This window comes from Dermacentor variabilis, chromosome 8 (genome assembly GCF_050947875.1).
Source record: "Dermacentor variabilis isolate Ectoservices chromosome 8, ASM5094787v1, whole genome shotgun sequence".
Classification (NCBI taxonomy): Eukaryota; Metazoa; Arthropoda; class Arachnida; order Ixodida; family Ixodidae; genus Dermacentor; species Dermacentor variabilis.
In genome coordinates, this window is record NC_134575.1 from 128,334,565 (window position 1) to 128,357,439 (window position 22,875).

A 22,875-nucleotide genomic window follows, 5' to 3' on the forward strand; every position below is an offset into this window, starting at 1 on the left:
AAATAACTGGCAAATATCCCAACGCGCGCATTATTCTTTTTGGTGATATTAATTACCCCTCCATTGACTGGCTGAACCTAACACCAACAGGCAACACCGAAATAACTAACTTCATTGACGTTTGTTTGAATTTCAATCTCACCCAGTTAGTAACTGAACCCACACGAGTCACACATGAATCCTCCAACATCTTGGATCTTATTATAACTAGTCACCCAGAAAGTTTATCATCGCTTACTTACCTCCGCGAAATAAGTGACCACAAAGTTTTACACGCTACTTTCACCGTCACCCCTGAATCGCGTCAAACTTTCCACAAAACAATTCGCCTCTATGACAGAGGGAATTACGAAGAAATTAATAATCACCTGACGGCGTCATTTCCAAACTTTGAGACGGGTTTCGATGATCGATCCCTGGAGGATAATTGGCTCACTTTCAAAACTAAAATTGCCGAACTCACCGCGAAGTTTATTCCCACCATCACATTTCGTGCAAGTCACAACAAACCATGGTTTTCAAAGCTCTTGAAGACACTCGAGAACAAAAAAAAGAGACTTTTCCGTGCAGCAAAACGCAACCCAAGCGCATGCGCCTGGGAGAAATATTACACAGCCGAATCAACATACCTGCAATCTATCCGTAACGCAAAACGCGATTTTTTCCAAACTGACCTCCCCAAGATCCTAATAAATAACCCGAGGAAGTTCTGGAAAGTACTAAATCCGCAACAGGCTCCGATCATCACACTAGCTAACCCACTTGGCGAGATGACAAGTGACATTGACTGTGCAAATATTTTTAACACCGCTTTCTCATCCGTCTGCACACACGAAACCGATATGCCACTTTCTACCGCAACTACCAACCTAAGTTTGCCTATGCCTTCAATCACGTTTTCTGCGCACGGCATTATATGTATTATAGAAAATATCAAGATGTCATCTTCAGCGGGTGCTGATGAAATCACCCCCAAGTTCCTCAAAAATACTGGCCATGCTTCCGCACCGTATCTATCAAAACTTTTTGCACAATCACTTTCCACAGGTAGCATTCCCAGCGATTGGAAGGTGGGGAAGGTTGTTCCGGTCTTCAAATCAGGTAACAAAGAATCACCCCTTAACTACCGCCCCATCTCTTTAACAAGCGTGCCGTGCAAAATCATGGAACATGTCATTTATTCCCACATAATGAATTTTCTTGACTCTATTAATTTTTTTCATCCTGCTCAACATGGCTTCCGTAAAAACCTATCCTGTGATACACAATTGGCTATTTTCATCCATGACGTGCATATGAACCTTGACTGTAACCTTCAAACTGATGCAATATTCCTGGACTTCGCGAAAGCATTTGACAAAGTACCCCACCAACGCTTGCTACTAAAACTTTCATGGTTAAACCTTCATCCTAACATTTTACAGTGGATAAGTGAATTTCTTGCTAACCGCACCCAGTATGTTTACGTTAATAATCAAGCCTCTAGTAATCTTCCCGTAACATCAGGTGTCCCGCAAGGACCAGTCCTCGGCCCGCTATTATTTTTAATATACATTAATGACCTACCAACGCATGTCTCTTGTAACATCCGTATTTTCGCCGACGACTGTGTCATCTATCGCACAATCAATAACACCTCTGATCAGCACGCCCTCCAGAATGACTTAAACAGCGTACAGAACTGGTGTAACCAATGGCTCATGGAACTAAACCCCAATAAATGTAAACTCGTGTCTTTTAACCGAAAACGTAATCCTCTCCTCTTCTCGTACAAAATCTCGCACGCCACGGTAGAATTAACTCACACTTATAAATACCTCGGCGTAACATTGTCCAATGATCTAACCTGGAACGCACATGTCACAAAAATCATATCATCCGCTAACAGAACCCTTGGATTCTTAAAACGTCATCTACGACACGCCCCACAAAACGTAAAACTACTTGCCTACAAATCACTTGTCCGTCCTAAATTAGAATACGCCTCTGCTATTTGGAGCCCTAACCAAAATTATCTAACAATTTCCCTAGAATCAGTACAAAGTCGAGCCACAAGATTCATATATTCATGCTATTCATATAACGTTAGTATATCATCATTAAAAGCAAAGGCAGGTTTAACATCTCTAGCTTGTAGACGTCGTATTACTAGTATGTGCTTGTTTCATAAACTTTATTACAGCTCACTTCGTCATCCGCCCTACATCAATCCGCCGGCACGTATCTCCCCCCGCATTGGTCATCCCCTTCAAGTTGCACGGCTTCGTACGCGCACTGCTACTTTCGCATCTTCATTCTTTCCACGCTCAGCCCCGGACTGGAACGGCCTTCCACACGACATCGCCGCAATCATCTGTACATCCAAATTTCTGAATTGTATAACTACTATATTTAACAGCGAATAATTTATGTTCATTACATGTTTTCTTTGTTTATTATGATTTATACATGTAACCCACCCCTTATGTAACACCCCCAACCCCGGGGGCCTTTAAGGTAATAAAGTGAAGTGAAGTGAAGTGAAACTGTATCCTATGTTGAGACGCATCGCTTTCTGGGTGTAATCATTGACCGCAACCTCTCGTGGAGTCCTCACTTCGTCTATCTGAAGAAATTAGTTGCCATTTCTGAGGTCTTCAAATTTCTCTGCGGGAAAAACTGGGGTACACCAGTCCATTCTATGATGCAGCTGTACAGGGTAGTGTTTCTCGGACTCCTACGATACAGTCTGCCAGTGTTGTCAAATGCATGTAAGACGAACTTTCGCGTCTTGGAGAGCATACAAGGTCAAGCCCTAAGCACGTGTTTGCGGCTGCCTCGGCGTACCTCAACAGCAGCAACAATTGCCATCGCGGGAGACCATATAATCCAGACACATGTAGCTGTCGACTCTCTCAGAGCGCACATTCACCATCTTTCAATGATCCCAGACCATCATTTGGCCTCCCTACCAGCCGAGAGACCTCAAACGACCTTTTCACGAGTGATTAGCGCTCATCAAGAGTGCATACCGACATCTTTTACACCGGCAGCGAAGCCTTCATCTCCCCTGTGGTGCCTACGACACCCTCAATTGAATTTCACTATTCCTGGAATTACAAAAAGTCCAATCATCCATCGCCGGCTCTGAAGCAACTTACGCTCCTATTACAGCACCAGACGTATCATGACCCTATTCATATATATACCGATGGTTCGAGCTCACCTACCAGCTCAAGTGCCGCGTTCGTCGTTCAAGCTAGGTAGGTCATAGTTAGATTCAAAATGTCACACGTGACTACATCTACGCCGGCAGAAATTTCAGCTCTCCATGCCGCTATGACGTACATCACAGAACAGCCAACAGAGAAGTTGGTCGTAGTTTGTGATTCTAAGCCAGCTCTTCACAGTATCAAATCTGCATTACATCACAGAACTTACGAGCAGATGATATCTGACATACGGGAAGTGCAGCACCACGCTCTGAAAAGAGGACACCACATTATATTTCAATGGATTCCTACTCACTGTGGCATCGTCGGCAACAAACTAGCTGACAAGGCTGCCCGGTCTGCCCACGAAGATACCAAGACGCGTCCAACACCTTTGCCGAGGTCGGACGCTGCCAGGGAGCTTCGCCTACTTTCACGCAAGAAGTCACAAGATCTCCGGATTTCAAGTGCCTTCAATTGCAGATTACGTAAACTGGACCCCACACTACGGCTTCAACTGCCATGTAGCCTTTCCCGCGGTGAAACAACCTTACTTTGCCGCATGTGGCTGGGAGTCGCGTTCACGAACGCATACTCCTACCATATGGGAATGGCCGAAAGCCCGATGTGCGACTCCTGTGGGTGCGAGGAAATCATCGAGCACCTATTGTGTACCTGCCCTCGCTACGTATGTCCAACGCCTCTCTCTGCGGGCAGCTCTACACCGACTGGACTCGAGACCGTTCACCGAGTCAAAGATACTCGGACCGTGGCCACACCCGTCCCTCGCGCGAAATGCTATTCGTGCACTAGTGCAATACTTGAAGTGCACGGGCTTAAGAAACTGTTTATAGTGTCCTTGTGTATAGCGTCCCTCTCACACGTACTTAGTGCTTATTTTCTCCCTTTTTTCCTCTTTATATCCCCTTTTCCCCCACCCCTAGTGTAGGGTAGCAAACCGGGTGCTGTTCTGGTTGACCTCCCTGCCTATCCTATCCTTGTTTTCTCTCTCTCTATGGTGTTGGGCTGCTGAGCACGAGTTCGCAGGATCGGATCCCGGCCACGGCAGCCGCATTTCAATGGGGGCAAAATGCAAGAACACCCATGTACTTAGATTTAGGTGCACGCTAAAGAACCCCAGGTGGTCCAAATTTCCGGAGTCCCCATCTACGGGGTGCCTCATAATCATATCGTGGTTTTGGCACATAATAACCCGTAAGTTTTTCTACTAAATTAATTCACTGTGGCATTCCCCAAGGCTCGATACTAGTTCCATTGTTGTTCTTATTATTTATACATGATCTACCTAATGCACTTAGAACTTCTGACTGTTTGTTAGATGCTGATGACACGACCATTTACTCATCGCAGAAATCGCTTACCGCGCTTCAAGACACACTTAACACCGGTCTTAGCAATGTGTATTCTTGGTGCAGAGATAATAGCTTCAAATCAATCCTTTAGAAACAACGTTTATATTATTTAATTACCCACAAACGGTGACTGCTTCTTCCATAACTGTCTCGTTAAATAACTACATTATATCAACATCTGATACTGTTAAATTCGTGAGTGTTACTCTGGACAAATACCTTATGTTCAATAGCCATGTCAACTGGCTAATAAAGAGGGTTTCATTAGGTATGCGTTTTCCCAAACTCATGTTATTAGCTCGTTGTATTATGTTTACATTATTAACAATTTATCATGCTGTTTGTCTTCATGAAGTAGCACATATCTAATTCATGTCAAATAACTTGAACGTCTTCAAAACCAGGCAATAAAATTAATGACTTTCAGTTCGTTCTTTTGTCATTCTTTAGCTATCCATCAACATCTTCGCATCTTACCCATTCAACAGCTGTTCTATCATAAGTTGTCTCTCATTACATTTCGTCTCTTTCATCGTGAAATATCATTAGACAGCCTTCCTTTTAAAAACCTCATCAACAAAAATAATACTAGGTTTTCAGAGCGAATTAACCTTCTCTTAACTAAAATCAGATCAAACTATGAAAAATTTACACTTCGCTGCTATGGTAATGCACTTTGGAATAGTTTGTCTGTTAATACAAATCATCTCATTTGTTGCATTTTCTTAAACACGACATGAAAAAAATACTGTTAGTAGAACCATCTTTTCATTTGTTATAAACACTATTTCATAAATATTACATTTTCTTGACATTACTTTTATTACTGTATATTTAGCATTCATATTTTTTGTAAAACAAGTTTTATTTGCCGTTGTTAGTAGCGTCTAAAAAATTTATATTTTTTGTACATTACTAGACATTTCTGTTTGTGAGCATTTATTGTGATATTATTGTATAGCGCTATTGTCTTGACGCTCTTTTTTTTTTCGTTCAACCTGTTATTGCTCTCTAATACTCTTATGTATCCACTAATGATATGAAGTGCTCCTGGCAGTTTCTCACTCTGGGACGTCCTGATACTATATATGATATGTAAGCCCGTTTCCTGTACATGCCAGTAACAAACAATAAATTTCAATACACTCTCTCAGTTCTCTCCAACAGCACTGAGCACTTGCTTGTTGTTGCCGTGCATTCTTGCTCTTTTGTTTTGGGCCAGCTCCAGGATGTACCGACCGCCAGATACCTAGGCGTATGACGCACGTGTGATCTCATCCGGACGCGTTTCTTTGGTCTAGTCTCTACCGTTCTGGGCGACAGTACGTTGCGACTGCTGACCTCTGTCAGAGACACAATACACCTGCCATACTGCCTGCTGGCAGCCTTCAGCCCCTTTATATCCCCGACACACCATTTTTCCGGTTGGGACGAGATATTTTAGGGACTTTCCCCATGTCAACCAACACTGCACGCTGCGACAGGAGCACTTCCCACCAGCTGTGCTAGTGACGTAGGCGATTTCATTCTTTACGATGCCATCATGCGCCACGGTACTCCTCGGCATTTAATCACGGCTTCCGGCCGCTGCTTCCTGTTTACAGTAGTCGACCACATTCTTCATCCCTGCATAATCACCAGTTCGCCCCTGCGTACCATTCACCGCCAAGTGGCCTTACTGAACGCCTCAACGGTACTCTCAGAGATATGTTTGCTATGGACGTGTCTGAGGACTACCGAGAATAGGGCAATTTGCCTTTTTGCATTATGCTATAGCTCTTCGCATCACGCCACATCTGGCAATTAACTTTTTTGTCTACTGCTTGGCTGCTACCGACCAATGCCCATGGACACTATCATACATCCTAACGCAGATGCATTCAAGCCTATGCTCCTAATGTTCTCGCCCATGCTGACATGACCCACCAGGTTGCCCGTGATCGCTTACCGTCTATGGCATTGATGATGATTATTTATTGGCATCCCTTTTGAATCGGGGCCGTGACAAACAGTTACCAAGCCTGCTTGATTGAATCACATGTGTCATACAAGATTTTCATTTTAGGATTATTTATGCATTTCCTTATTCTTATTTTTCTTCCTCAAGGATTCTCTATTTACCTTGTAGCTGTATACCTATGCGACTGCTACATGGCATGCCACCTGGTGTGATATTATGCAACTGGGAAACTGCAATGAACAGTGCGCACGTATCGATGTAACGAGGCGCGCATCTCTGATCGCATGTATAGGGCATTTCCCCGCTAGAAGCTAGCAAGCGCTGGCGTGGCTTAGCAGCTAACTGCCACACAGCGGGTCCGTTTTCATCGCGGTGGGAACTGGGTAATTTTTCTCATCACCGGCCACAGCTGCGACACACACGGTTGGCTGCGGCGGCGGCGGAATCCCTCACCAACTGAAACGGCTATTAAAATGGGCCCATAACAGCTTACGCTATAAAAAGCACGGTGCAAAACGTTGAATGCGAGCGCAACAGACAAGAGCACACGCCACCAGTACCTGCGTCAACTAGCTGAACATGCGTTGTGCAACACCAATATGTCGTTGCATTACCGCGTAGAATATGAGTCACACTAACCACAACTAAGAATGCAGTCGTGGGTTTCATTAAAAAATTCGGAGTTTGATCCCAGGCCCGAAAAATTGACAGCGACACCAAAGTAGTGTTAGACTATGACACAAAACGACGCTTGCAATTTTATTCGCAAATCCGCAATTTTAGTTTTATCCGCAATATTATCCGCAAATTAAACTAGCGCGGTATTAGACCTCAAGGACGCATATCACTAGATCTCATAGACAGACACGCATACGAGTACACAGTGAGCTAACGATGGCCAAGTGAGGAGCGCCTGCAGCGGCGTTGCGCGTGCCCGTCCCAAAGCAATTGTTCCGTGCTGCCGCTCTCTACACAACTTCAGCTGCGTCGCGCCTCCAAATCTCAGCGGCACCGCCGACATCAAATATTGGGAGGAGTGATTGGGGGCGCGGAGAGACAGCGCGCATTGAGATGTCTTAGTGTGCATCGAGCTACCGCCTTTTACGGCTCGCCCTCGCTCGCGCTCTCCCACCGCTCTCGTCTTTGCCTCTGGTACCACTGGCACCCGCTGCAGGTCATGTTACCTCCAATACGGGGCGCGCGGGCCAGGCGATATCAGTAGGATGGAAAATCGGGCCATTTGGCATGACTTCATGGCTGCGACAGCAAGACTAGACACTGGCAGATTATTCGGGAACAACAAAGCATTCGTGCGGCGGGCCCTCCTTTTTTACACTGTCCATGCCCGTTCGCGCTGTTGCAACCATGACGTGACGTCAGCTGGTCCCATCGGCCTGAGCCGTGCGTGCGCCGCCGCACCGACCAGAGCACGACGGTGACGACATCTGTGGCTCCACCTACGGCCACTACGAGCCTCGGGTGTCTGTATGGTTACTATCCCAATAAGAGCCTTTCCTATCACGTCCTGCCACAAATGCATCAACCTACTCAAAGAAGAGCAAAAGCAGGAACTTTCATCTAGCGTGAGCGCAACAAGTTGATGTTCCATGCGGAAAAATAAAAATGTTTCCCGATGGCTTTCCTAGCTGAAGCATATCGCCTAATGCATACACAGTGACCTTCAACAAGCATTGTGTATGTTGCGCTTTCTTCCGTAAACTGAAAGTTCTGTGAAAGTGAGCTAAGTTGGTATAGTTAGAACCGAATTTTTTAGCAGGAATCAACATCAGTTGTAATGTCACTTAAGCCCTCTGAATTATTTCATTGGGCTTTTAGCGCCAACCACTGTCACTAGCAGCGTTCGCACTGCCTCCAGGCTGCCTGCATTTGTTATTGACTCGGCGAAATTGCCGCCTTTATGTCTTAGATGTTTCTTTAGTCTACGACATCTGCGCCGTAAGGACTGGTCGCTGGGGGATACATGTGTCGCTACCTCAGTTTCTTCGAGAACGCCTCCTCCAGACAGGGAGAAAAACAACTATCCTGATCTCATAAACTGGCGCACTGGTGATAGAAGCAAGCCACACCGCAAATTTCTCTACGCAAAAGACGCTCTGCCACAGAGCCCGAACACCTGCTTTTGATGCCCTGCTGTGGTTTCCCCTTTGCAATTCAGAGGGGGCAAAACGGCCAGTAAGCTGGCTTAGTTGTGCACAGGCGCTAAAGAAATAACTCCTCCATAACTCACCCCAGGATAATTGTCAACGCTGAAGATGTGGTTATGTAATAAAATATGGGGATTTTCTGTACCAAAATTAGGTGGCATGTCACTGTTGGGAAATCCGGAATACTATTGACCACCAGGGGTTCCTTGATGCGCTGCCAATGCACGCAACAAGAGCATTCTTGCATTCCGCATTCTGCCCCCATCGGAACGTGGGCCGCCGCCGCCGGGATCGAACCAGCGACATCGAGCTCTGCAGCGCAAAGCTCCATAGCCACCGAGATACCGCTGAAGGCAGACTTCGTTGTTTCATTTGGTGTTGAGGGTGACTTCATAAGGCCGTATCATAACAAGCCAACAAACACTGACACCAAGGACAACATGGGGGAAATTACTTGTGCTTAATATATGAAAGAAAGAAACTGTAAATAAATGGATATTAAAGTGGATGAAAAACAACTTGCCGCAGGTGGGAACCGAACCCACAACCTTCGCATTTCGCGTGCGATGCTCTACCAATTGGGCTACCGCGGCGCTGTTTCCCCGTCCACTTTCTTGGGTATTTATGTGTATTAGTAGAACCCTGGGAGTGTTAGCCAGCGCCACCACTCACAGACCTTGGCGGCGGACGTGGAACGTCCTTTTTGCCGTAGGCGTCACGAGAACGTGATCTTTTTGGGTGAAGGCAACTGGTCAATAAACCCACACATGCAACCTGAAGGCATCAATGTTGCCGTGTTCGAGACCCTCGTTATGTAATAAACGAGAAGTGAGGGGGTTAACCGAGGGTCCCGATCTTTATTAGTCAACTTGCCGCAGTTCCCACTTGCGGCAAGTTCTTTTTTCATCGATTTTAATTCCCATTAATTTATCATTTCTTTATTTCATTTATTAAGCACAAGTATTTTCCCCCATGTTGTCCTTGGTGTCAGTGTTTGTTGGCTTCTTATGATATGACTAATAAAAATCGGGACCCTCGGTTAACCCCCTCACTTCTCGTTCATAAGGCCGTAGTCATTCTCGTGATACGAGGCTCAGGGGGACCTCGTCCTCAGCCTAAAATTAGACAATTTTTGCACACGAATTGGCACCTGTGTCCCTCACCGTAAGTGGTAACCGGAAACCACTCGGAGCAGTCTTTGTTCTCCAAGCAACACTGGATATTCATGATGATGTTGGTTGTGGTCTTAGAGGCAATTGTGATGATGAACACTCTGATAATGACGATGATAATTGAATGTGTTCTGCAAGTATGAGCTAGAATATTCCTCGCCTCAGTTACACCGGAGACATTCCTTTTTTCTCTCGTGAGTAACTTAATTATATGACGCAAGTTTGGACGCACGTGTAATGCCACTTGGCGCTTCATTCGAATTACGCCACCTTTCATTTCGCGACATCTGCCAACTTTGCACAAACGAACTTAGATACAACAGACCTTGACTTGGCCAAGGCAGGCGTAGAAGGCGTCCGCTGTGGCGCCCGCGTACACGCCGTCGGGGCGGCCGACGCACTCCGGCTCTGCGTACTCTTCGGCAAAGGTGCACTTGACGTCCGCGGCGGGGCGGCAGTTCAAGGTGTTGGCGTCAAAGGCGGTGCCCTTGGGGCAGCTGCCCACTCTGAGGAGGACCCCGTCCCGGCACACGGCGAACTCTCGGCAGCCGGTCAGCGGGAAGAGACCGTTCGTGCCAGGGGCGCAGTACGCACCCTGCACCTCGCAGCTCGCCCTGTTGGCCAGAATGCGTGCAATGAACTGCCGGGCTGGTCACATGGCTTTATTTCACTATTGCGAAGCATTCTGTCGAATCTAGAGCAGTTTTTCCCGCCGAGTGTCCCACCGTTTTCGTGGACCTAACTGGGAGGCACTGCCGTCTAACACAGCGTTTCAAACAGTTGTCTAGGACTGCACTTATAGCGCAGACCGGACGTCAAATGCCCGGAGAGTGCACAATGTGGTTTTCAGACCCGCTAGAACGCCGATGAAAAAAATCTGCAATCACTTCATTCTTGACACTTCCGTGCTCGGGTTCTAGGCATAGCACACCGTCACAAACGCAAATTCACGTCAACAATGACGCACATTTGGCTTGCTCCGCCCTAACTGGTGAATCCACCAATGAAAGCGCCAGTGATGTCACCACTGAGCATTTGTCACAAACACGTGCCTCATTCAGCTACCGCTATGGTTGCTTAACAAAGTGTGAGCGAAGTCAGGGTAATTTGCAGAAGGGTTGAAATCCGGGCCAGTCGGTACATAGTTGAAGGAAAAAAACCAGTCAAAAAACACAAAGGACAAGAGTGCTGCGGTGTGAACCTATCCTCTTGTCCTTTGTGTTTTTTGACTGGTTTTTTCCTTCAGTCAGGGTAAATGCCCATTAAGAGACCGTTTATAGTGTCCTTGTGTATAGTGTCCCTCCTACACGTACTCAGTGCTTACTCTCTCCCTTTCTTTCTCTTTATATTCCCCTTTCCCCCACCCCCAGTGTAGGGTAGCAAACCGGATGCTGTTCTGGTTGACCCCCCTGCCTTTCCTACCCTTGTTTTCTCACTGAGTGCAATTTTTACTTCGTTTTGTATTCCGTTTTCTTGCACAGCATAATTTCGATACCGGCGCAGACGGAATAACCAGCGCAACCCAACAGACAAACACTTTATTGTCTGTACTTCCTGGGTTCTGGCCAAGCTGGTATGACAGGTAATGCGGGGTGCTCATTTTAGCTTAGTTGTTGAAGAGATGGCAAGCATAGGCTCTCGACCCATAATAGCAACGATCATGACTATAAAACTGAACAAAAATTGGAAGCGTTGACACACAATGCACACAAAATTGAAAAAGAGCCCATGTCCCGAACTGTACAAGTTATTACACGACCGCTAAGAGTATGTAAACATATTGACTGTGCAACACGCCTCCTCGCTGCATTCTTATGTCTAAATTAATAATAATATATCCGATGATAATAGTCATTTTAATTGCAACAACGTTAGCACATATCTCATCAGCCTATTTTATCCTCACGAAGCCCGCCATAACTTTTCAGTGCGGAAAACATTACGCAAAATCCACAGGAGCATTTATGGTGCGTTGATGCGGATGATATAGTTATGGAGAGGTAAAAAACATTATTATTAATAAATAAAAAAATTAGTGAATTTGTTACCTCATTTAACTGTTTGTTTGTTTGTTTCTTTTTTATATTCTTGGCGCCTGTAGTCCTTGAAGTGGCAAATCAAGGTGATCAAGCTGTTTTAGTTTTATTTCTTGTGAAATTGACAAAGATATCTTATGGGGCTAACGCTACTGCAAGATGAATACCTCCCGCAGGGTTAACCAATTATTTTTTGTCAGCTGACACCACACTTTTCCTCAAAATTTCGTAGCCTGATCACACGATCTCGTTCCGAGCTGTGCTCCACTAAGTACTCTACAGACATGGGTAACGTGCACCCAGGCTTCATATTTCACGCGAGATATTTTTTTTTCGCCACTTTGACGCGAAACGCGGCCATCAGACATTCAAATCGTTGCCGTGGAAAGGAGGGGCACCGACATCAGGGGCACGACACTCTCGCAGGCCGCACCGAGAGTGCGTGGCACAGAGACGGGCGCCTACTTGCGTGGGTAGTCGCAGGCGAGCTGCTTGCGACTGAAGACCAGGTCGGACGGGCACGAGAACTCCCGCGCGTTGCCGGCCACGCAGAGCACGAACTGGGCGCAGCCAGGCGCCGGATAGAAGGCGTCCGGCAGGCTGGCGCACCCGTTGTCGCCCTCGCACTGCACGGCCGTCGAGTTCTGACAGCGACCTGCTTCGAACAGCTGACCCTGCGGGAGGTTGACAGGCGAAGGGTCACCGGCAACAACGCTCAACTACGCGCCATCCGGATCCTTTCACTCAACAGCAAGTTGCACTTTTTCTCCCGCTCTGTCTGGGTCACGCTCGGTGCCCGGGCCGCCTAATGAGCGTGGGTCTGGTCGCCGATTAATTCTCGTCAAAATGGGCTTGACGGCTTGAGAGATTGAAATCGTGCTGCGAAGAAAGCTGATGGTCTAGCTGACTGGTAGTTGACCCTAACTACCTACTATACTTGTACTGAACATTTTCGCGCAACAAACTCGGGGAACACAAGCTAGCAGACATCGAGATGTTCGTAAAATATAGCAAGTTGCATTGTTTCTTTATTTCTTACGTCATAGCAAGCAGGTTAAAACACACACATGGGTAAGCTATCGTTAGCTTTCTTCGGCACAACAGTAGCGGTGTTCGGCGAGTGCAAGAAAGTGCGTGTCATAAGGCAACAAGCAAGGCATGCGACCTGGTGACAAATACATGCACTTCAGTACGCCCAGTCTACAGACACTCTTGCCCTAGAAATTTTCAAAATGGCAAATCGCAACCCATCTTGACGATGAACTAAACATAAGCGAACGTGACTAGCTAATAACAAATGTAAAACTTTTAAAAGCATTGCGAATTCGAGCTCCAGCTTCTCATCTTTTAAGGGTACAGGAACTAGAGCTCGTAATGAAACAAGTGCGACGAGTGTTCGTATCACATAGGCGCATTGTTTCCGGAAAATCTCCTTGGACAAGTGAGAGTGATTGTAAACAAGTTGGGCATGCGTGCGCATCTGTGTTTCTTCCGTCATTGTGCTGACTCACGCCGATAATTCAGTGGGCGCGGCTTCCTCGAGTTCGATACCTGCAGCCGCAACGACTTCAGTTCTCATTAGGGCAGAGTAGTAAAAAACTCTCGGATACTCAAGTCATTGTAGGACAATATGACATATACGTCCCACATTGTGGTGTGCGCGATGACGCTTCTCAGCCTCGAAGGAGCACATTTATCGCATTTGTGTGGTGCTGCCTTCTATATAAGCGTACCAACACTTCATGGTAGACCAGTCTTGGGAATTGAAGTAAACGCGTGCAAAAGCTAAAGATATGTTTTTGATTACTACAGCCATTGCTGGATTTGGCCCACATTTACACGCAAGAAAGCAGTTTTCAAGATGCGCGGTAAGTCATTTTTCTTTCCTGCATTCATGGTTACAAAATTAGGTCGCAATGAGCACCCACTTCTGTATCCTGAGGTGATATCTAGTCCGCAAAATGCGTTCTTGTGAATGCCCGTGCGAAAGCACGCACGTGCCAAAAAGGCGCTGATGCCGTTGGTGTTCGAGGCTCTGACGAGAAGTGCGCACATACATTTTTTATGTATGCCGTCCGCTTTTCCACTTTGACTGCAATGCTTCAGTTAGCTTTGCGAGGAAGGTGGCTGCATATCAAATTGTAACCTTCTAAAGTCAGTGCGACAAATGAGTGCCACTTTTCTAAAAGGCCATGTACTGTCAGTCGGTCAAGTATGCCCCAGTTTTTACGACTAAATGGATTGTCGTGCCGAAGTGTGATTCGTTGCAAACTATTTCTAAGCGCGTCATTCAATTGTACCGCGCAATTTCAAGAGTTATGGTTCATGAGGTAAGTAGGCACAAATCATGTTTAGGTATGTGTTAATAGTGAATTTTGTGACCGAAATGAATTCAAATAGAATTTCGAATATGTTTCGAATAATCAACAGTCGTTATTGCATACCTTTAAAATATTGTTCACATCATAACATTTCCAAAGTTATAAGGGTTGTGTCATTGCACAATGCGTAATGATGCGTTGTTTACTAAAACCACAACTAAAGCATTAGGTCCAAACAAATTGTTTCTTCGCATGCACAGGAATCTTCAGAGAACGCGAATGACTGCTGTATATACAGACTATAAAGTATGGCTACCTAAGGGACGTAGTCTGCTCCACTAGGCAAGTTCTCATGTTGTATGTCTAACTATGCATGGGGGAGTGGAAATTTACCCTACTTTTGCTCGAGCTGCATACTTAATTGAGCGCAGTTGACATTTGCAAATATTCGAAAAGTATTCGAAAAACAGTCGCCTTTACAAATAGTGACTATTCAATGCAGGAATAAGATACACTATTTGATTCGTTCTTGGAAAGTTTGGATATTCGCAGGCTCCTAATAATTTCGCTTCGAGGCACTAGGGGTCAATAGCACATGTGGTTCCCACTATTCAATAGATCATTAGTGTATGTGGGACAATTATGTCCCACGTTTTTTTTTTTTTAAATAGACGGTTTGGTGCAGAGAAGCCAAATGAGTTGAAGGCTGTTTATCAGTATCTCGTTTACTTATACTATGTTAAAAAAATCGAGAGTTCTGTCACAAGTATACGCTGTCCCACAAGGGCTTAAATAGCTGGTGTCCGAATCCTTGCCGCCGCCGATGGCTGCTTCATAGCAACGAAAACAGATCCCGAAGGCTTTGATTTTGCACTCCGTGGAAGGCGCACGAGGATGTTTCAGAGCCGGAAGCAGACCACGTTGTAACACCACCTATTATGGCGTACGGTACCGAACGACGCGTGGTCAAATGCGAAACATTAGGCTTTGAACGAGGCGTCCACGAGACATTCAAACTCCGTCGACCTATCAATCGCTCCATCATCTCCCTGCTTTTGTTCTCGCTTTGACGCGCGGCGTTTGGTACCTGCGGGCAGAGCGCTTCCTCCCTCTCCCCGTCCTGGCACCGGAAGTAGCGCCTGCATCCGCCCACGCGGTCGGCGAACACGCCGTCCGCGTCGCACCGCAGCTTCGGGCAGCCCACTTTGGAGGCCGGACGGCAGCGGCCCAGGCGCCAGTCGAACAGCAGCGAGGCCGGACAGGAGAGCGACGTCTTCCGGCCCCCTGCCGGACGAAAGAGCAACGACGCGCGACACGGCGAGTCCTGAAGTGATGCATCGAATGGTCGAGGAATCTTACCGGTACTCCATTCAATGCGGGGCGTCCCAACTATCATGCGCCGAGATTTAAAAATATGCAAATGTCACGTAGCTGGACAGAATCAAGGGAATGTTTGCGTCGCTTAGAGACACGTAGATTATTTTTTTGTATTCCGCCTAACTGCACAATCAGCTTTTTCCTAATTTCTTAATAAGATTCTCAAATATGATAATTAAATTGGAAGTGTCAATGAGAAAATTGTGGAGCAACATGAAAAACTCCCGATACAGTTTTCCGTTGCTCAATACTTACTATGCAACAGTGTTTTTCCGATCGTGAAAGCAGCCCGCAAACGCAAAAAAAGATTACCTGAGTATCTCCAAGCGACGGCAAATAACATTAACTTGGTTTTGTTCACCTACGTGGCATTTGCATATTTTGATATCTTGGTGCATGATGCTTGGGGCACCTTGTATATAAGCTGCAGACAAGCAGCGCACCAGAAGGAATACACGCGAGTAGTAGGAAGATATGCAGTTCATGGTTCGAAGTGAGAACAATTTGCTCAAACAATATCGTCAGATCTAACGAAATCCTATGGATGAAACACTTTGAAAAGTCCGTTCTTATTGTCAACCGGCCTGTGACGATTATAAAAACTACTTGCTTGAACAGACTGCACGAGCCAATGTTCACGTGACCACTTCCCTAAATGTAGATAGAGAGTTCATTTCTCAAGGTCGTTCAGGTAAACGCATATTTGGTTTCTTAAATGCACATATACAGGCTTAACATTACACTGGCGTTCTTCGCCTTCACTTTTCAGCCGGGAGTGCCGCGTCATCTGGTCGCATGGGAAACATGAAACAGCGATATTACATCGTCGGAGACGAGATGCAAAATACGTCTCGTACAAAGTATACATTTTCTCGAAAATGAGGGGAAATCGATTTATATTGCACGCTTGACATATGGCATAGCCTGAAACTATTTTTATGTTGCAACAGATCATGTTAGCTAATCCTTCCTGATTTAACTCTGAAAATTATGAAAGCTGTTGTCATTAGGACTGGACACAGGCTTTCAAGAGGATACACTCAAATTCATAGAAGTTGGTGACGCGCTTCTACGTTCTATCCTGACAATCCCCGCGATGAGGAAAGACAAATGATGGACAACAGAGTGTTATTGAAGCAAAGTTAAAACAAATATTATAGAGATTCGACGCACATACTGCAACCTAAAAGAATCGAAGCTTTCCTAGAGGTGGTAAATAAATGCCGCGCAATGCATTATAGCTATTACCTGCTTACCAAAGAGGACGGCTAGACGCGGAGACCACCACGACGTTGCCCACGTGACTACGCATTAGGCTGTCGCCAGGATTGGCCCTCCTTTGCTAATGACGCTTTGTTTAGGCTTGGCGAGTCGGCTAGAGTGGGCGCATCGTGGAGATAGTGCAACAGCAAACTGTACTTAACTCGGCGGACGACCGACAAAGCAAGTGCACCAGACCTCAAATCATAATACAGTAAACATAGAAAGGTTTGTTTTACCAAAGGAATTGTTATCTCTGCAGTTAGGAATTGTTATCTCTGCAGCTAGGAAACGTTATCTCTTGCAGTTAGGATATTCAAGTATGATTTCTTTTATGACTAATTCCGTAGAAAACAGGCCCGGCAGCCGGCACAGCTGTAAGCATGGTAAATATGGTGGTGCTGTCTCGCGTGTGAGCCATTCGGCAAGACAGCAGCGCTTAGCCAGCGTCACAGAAGTCCGCGAGCATTCGCAAAGAAACTTCTCTTAAAAGAAGATGCGACCAATAGGGCGAGAACATCCTTTAAAATATATGCTGCGGCTTGCTAGTTTAACAGCTTTGTCCGTGATTACCAAAACATCTTGCAGCTTTATGTCAAATCACAGTCTTTGTCTTAGTCTTTTTCTTTGCGTAAACTGTAGAGCAAGTTATGGGGCGGGAGTCGCTCATGCCTATTTGCCCTTGGACGGGAATTCATTTCGTATGTGATTATGTAAAACCTAGGATACATTAAGGTAGGAAATTTCTATTGAGATTTTGAACAACGGTGCATCCTCGAAGAATGGCTTATCTTATAGCATTTTCTGAGCTATTTAGGATGATTCTGTCAAAGAAAGGGAACCAGGAATCCGTCGCTATGAGGACAATCTAGTTCTTCGAAGCGAATGCGCTCTACGTAGTGCATCTTCGAGAGCTAAAGAAAAGTCGCGGGTTCGACTCCTTTCCCCACCAATGATTCACGGTCAGTAGCCAACACAGGTCTCTCCTGCTCTTCCAAGGCTAAATCGTCAGAAGGCGTGCAAGTGTCTGCCCCCTTCGGACACCGGTAGGTCGAGTCCTGTGAGTTCAAGCAACTCAATAAGATAGCATTGTTAGAATCAGACAGGCCTAAAATGCCACAATCGGTGTTGATATATTTGCTATAAATCGCCATCAAATTTACGAGCCATAAGTGTTTAGCCATGGGTGTGTGGCGAGGACATCACGTTATGTATTGCGTATGGGCCGCATAACACCAGTTCTATATTTAGTCTTTATTAGCTTTGGTATATGGGGAGTATGGTAAATTTAATTCACTGTCGTACAATAATATTGCCTTAGAATATATCTCTAAAGGCGAATTACGACAACGAGGTTACAAAGCACTGTTAAAAGAGGTCTATACCATGGCAAAAAAAAACAAAATATTATTGAGGGAAGTCTGTGGGTGGCGTTGGTGAGGGGAACAAATACCTCGGCAGAAGAAGAAGCGCCGGCAACCAGAGCCGTAGTCCGGGTAGACACCATCCGGCTCGGAGCATTTCTGGGCCTCCACGTCGGCCCTAGGCCGGCGGCAGTAGCCCGCGTGGAACTGCTGGCGCGGCGGGCATCGCAGGTGGTGCGCAGCGCCCCCTCGGCAGGCCACGAAACCGAGGCCGTCGCTGTCGGCGAACACCGAATCCGGCCGACCTTCGCACAGGCCTCCGGACTACGATGCGGGAAATACGACAACGGTTACATTGAGATCCGAACTCTGTGAGCGTATAGGTGGGACACGCTGAAGGTTTTACCGATTACGTGAGGGAGATATAGACGAAGAAAGCAAGGAAGGCAGGTTAACCAAAGGCGTGCCCGGTAAGCCACTCTACAATAGGAAGAGCGACAGGGGAAATGATAGATCAGAAATAAAAAGTTCCGCTACTTGCACTAGTAGTGCAAGACTGAATTAAACAGCGGAGCTTCTAGTCACCTAGCCCAAATTCCGCTGTTCAAAGTTACGCACAGAGTTCATGGTAGACAAGTTCACTTCGAACCAAAGTCAGTCACAGACGCGACAGGTGCGCCCAAACTCTTTGCCCAGAAATCCGCGCTTGAATGGGCCGTTCGCACCCCCTAGGTGGCCTTGACGCTTGAATACAACAATACAACAGTCATTGTTGTGACTGTTCTATTGTCTTTTCTTCTGCTGAAATAAACTGATTTGATTTGATTTCATTTCATTAGAAGTTTTCAAGCAGTCGCAGGCCGCGATCGCTTTCCCGGCGACGTCGCGCGTTCAAGAGCCGACTCTCTTGTTCCTTAGACTCAAACTCGGGATTCTCGACTCGGCGTCGCATCTTCTCAGCCTCAGCTTTATTGCGGTGTTTCGAATCAGCTCGGCGGCGACGCATCGCTTCTCGCTTGGCATTACGGCGCTCTTCCTGGTAAGCCGCTTCTTCTTTGGGGGTCCGGACTTTCTCCCGTCTATACATGGTATCCGCACTTACGCATGGAGTACAGGCGGCGACAGGTGCGTCGCCGCGCCGGCTGTTCGGAGCTTTTGCTAGCCTCTGACGTCAAGACTCCGCCCAACGCGCGTGGGATGCCAGGAGGTTACGTGGGTCGGTGATTTCGCAGGAAGTTGCTAGGCAACGCGATACGGCACACAGCTGGGCTGAGTTTTTCGGTAACACTCCACGGCAGAGCTAAAAAGTTAAATCGATTCGCTGTTAAGTCGCAGTTTCTTCCGAAAGGCGAAGCGTTGATTGTGAAAGCAAATTACACTCCTGTTACACAGGCGACCATTACCGCGGTTAACGTAACTGCGGTTTTCCCTAAACGCGGCTGACGCAGCTACACGGCAGGGGAAACGGCAGTTAAGACGCTAACCGCGGTTGACAGTCAACCGAGTTTGGCAACCTCGGTTTAGTTTAACCGACGTTTCGGAACCGTTGAAGATGGCGGACGGTACCTCTCCCGAGAGCAGCACGGCCGCTTCACAAATGTTTTCTCAAAAGCGCATCTTTTGGTCTGATACACACCTGGGAACGGAGGTCCTGCTAACCTGGGAAAATAATCTCAGCGCTCTGCGCTGAAGTAGTCGAAACGCGCGCGCCTCTACACCGATATCATGGCTACGCTGAACACCACTGCTCCCGTCGGCGAAGGACCATAGTCGACCACATGAACAAGCGTTATCTGTAAGTGAATATTGGTAGAGACGCTCTGCAGGGGATTCTGTAATTTTTCAGCGGACGCGGCGTTTGCTTACTAGTTGTTGATGTTCCAGCCGCTTAGGCCTGAAAAAGAAAGAGACGCGGGCCAAAGAATTCTCTAGCGAAGAGAAAGTGAGAAAAAAACTTTTATTAAGAAACTAAAGTTTTTTTTCTCTCTCTCTCTTCACTAGAGGCTTTTTCTGCGAAGAGCAACGCGTGAATGCAAGAGAACGCGTCCGTGCCTTGCGCTCGGGCGTGCAGTCGCCGCATGTCGAATACTAGGACTTTTATAAAGCCATCATACGTGACACGCCGTCATGGGATTAACTGTGAGGAGGATAGCCCGTGTAACACCGGCAGACTACGGTTGGCGTTATCCAAGGTTGAATGAGTTAACCACGGGTTAAGTTTAACCGTCGTTAACCTGCCCGCGTAGCTAGGGCATTTGTGGTCAGCTATACGAAGTAAGGATAGTAGTTTTATCGGCCGTGTAAACTTGTAAACATAGACGTAATAACTAAATTAAGGAGCATGTTGTCACGTGCACAGAAGCAAACACAAAAACATCTCGCGCAATGAGCGCGGAAACCTGCTGTGAAAAACGCTGGAGTGAGGAAGCACGCCATCAGCAGCTAGCGCTAGCCAGTTGACGTTGGCGCTGCCTCTCGCATTAACGCAAGCTAATCTCCAAAAACACAGCGCATGACTGACTCTGTTCCCGTCGCAGATGGCTTTCAAGATACAGCGGCCCAAGCAGGAGCGCGCAGCCGCCTGCGCCACTCGCAGTGGAACGCCCCCATCCCCCTCCCTACCGCCGGCGGACCTTGTCCCCGTCGTCGATGACTTTCAAGGTACAGCGGCCAGAAGCAGAACGCCCCACCCCCACCTCCCTACCATCCCCCGGACCCTTGCGTGCGACGGAAGACGGCGCGCTTCCTTCCTGCTCTTCTTCTACAACGCGCAGCGACAATTTTACCTATTTTGCAGATTTAGCTATTTTACCTTTTTTACTGATTTTAGCTACTTTTGAGTTCGCTGTTGATCGACAGCTGGCAGGCCTTAAGCAAGATGTTTTTGACTGGCGAACCTTGATTTATATTGCCATGACGGTGATTGCTTTACTTTGCTTCTGGTAGGTAAACCAAAATTGCATTGGCGCAAACATCCCAAAACGAAGTTTTTTTGCTGAGCTCCACTTCCTTGTCATGTATTACCTGAAGCAATAGCCGCACCATTCACACGACACACGCAATGACAGGATGAACGCTAAACTGCGCTGGAGTGAGGGACGTTTGTCATGTTACCTTTTTCCCATCTTTCTGGTTAAAGCTTCGGTTGTTGCTTTAGGTATAGATTTACTACCCGGAGAACAAGTTGTGACCTTTCGCCTATGAAGTTAAAAACACGTAACAAGCACATGTACTGTGATATCCTCTGATTATATTTCCCCAAACCTGCGTCTGAAAATTCCATCTACAGCTTTTATGGCGTTTCAAGCGCTCGACGCTAATGCAAGCCCTGAGCCCTATAATTAAAGATGTCCGCTCCTATTAACTCAGGAATGTTAAGCGGCTCCTGGTTAGGGCAGTCTAGCTTGGAAGAATTTATTTAATATTCCTGATACAAAGCAAAGTGTTGCAGAAAGCCTATAGATATTACTATTGTTCATTATTACCAATAGGCTAATGTAGTCTTAGGACGTCCTGGAATCTCTCGTGAAACGTCGGCAAGCGACATCACCAGAGCATACAATAGGGACAACACCCTTTTTATAAATTGTGATAGAAGAAACGATAAATATAGAAAACTTATTGGTGATTCTAACCGGCAGATTTATTATATTGTCACAGCTTTAAAAATGAAATTATCGAGACATGTGCTGATCAGAATTTTCTGAATTACATGAATTTTAGTGTCTTCTTGCACGAAAAGGTTTGCGTTGTAAACATATCACAAAGGGGAAATACTTTTTTTTGTATATGACAAGAAGAACAAGAAAGTTCAGTCACTTTAAGGACTCCAGAAGACACAATGACAGTCAAAGAGAAAATCAAGCAAAGCAATAAATTAGATTATTTATTGATTTATTTGTTTATTTATTTTGTGAAATGGATATCAAAATTGTTTTTATTGACATCATAGTGGAGGCTCCCGCACCATTCTTTATTCTTTTGGATGTCGTACGGTAGCGCGAGGTCTCTAGCACATACATCTTGCACCCCCGTGTCTAGGCTTTCACTGCGTTGTCCAACGCAAAGCGTTTCAAGTAAGTGGTTCTTTGTATCGAGTTATATTTGTCTAACTTCGGAGCAGCTTACACTCTTCCATAGTGGAATTTTTTGTTGTTCTTGCACTATCGCAGACTGATATTGAAAAAATTGGAGCCCCAAAAAAGCAACGCTCCAGTGAATAGTAAATTGTTATGCCTGAAAAGGTAGGCACCAACATGGCAACACTATTTTTACGTCCAACGTTAAGCTAATACATTTGTGGAGTCAATGTTGCCACATCATCAAGAAAACTTGTCTTATTAAACTACCCATGAAGTATAATGTGTCGGTAACAAGAAATCACGTATATACTTCACCGACTTCAAGTAGTAGAGAAGAAGCATCATGCAACCACAAAGTCACTTGATGCGATAGCAATCGGGCACTGCACCTCCTATTTTTGTTTCTATCAATTTTATCGCGACAGCCATTAAACGGACACCGTAGGAGTGTTGGCGCCGTTGCAACCGTTGGAACCGCCGCCGCGGTTGTCATGCCGTCCTCCTATGGACGGCTCTTGCACGGCCCCTGCGTGGTGGATTAGAAGCTGAGGTGTCCAGTGACATCGAAGCGCTT

The 22,875-nt window shown here is 46.2% G+C and overlaps 1 protein-coding gene across 1 annotated transcript in view; it reads right to left on the reverse strand.

Moving 5' to 3' along the window:
• The window catches only part of LOC142590580 (uncharacterized), a 137,755-nt gene that overhangs the window by 19,241 nt on the left and 95,639 nt on the right, over positions 1-22,875 (reverse strand). The window contains exons 3-6 of the mRNA XM_075702883.1: positions 18,309-18,543; positions 15,306-15,502; positions 12,363-12,571; positions 10,187-10,475 (exon numbers count right to left, since the gene is read on the reverse strand). Of these exons, the coding sequence (XP_075558998.1) occupies positions 10,187-10,475; positions 12,363-12,571; positions 15,306-15,502; positions 18,309-18,543 (930 nt within the window). The remainder of the gene's footprint in view (positions 1-10,186; positions 10,476-12,362; positions 12,572-15,305; positions 15,503-18,308; positions 18,544-22,875) is intronic.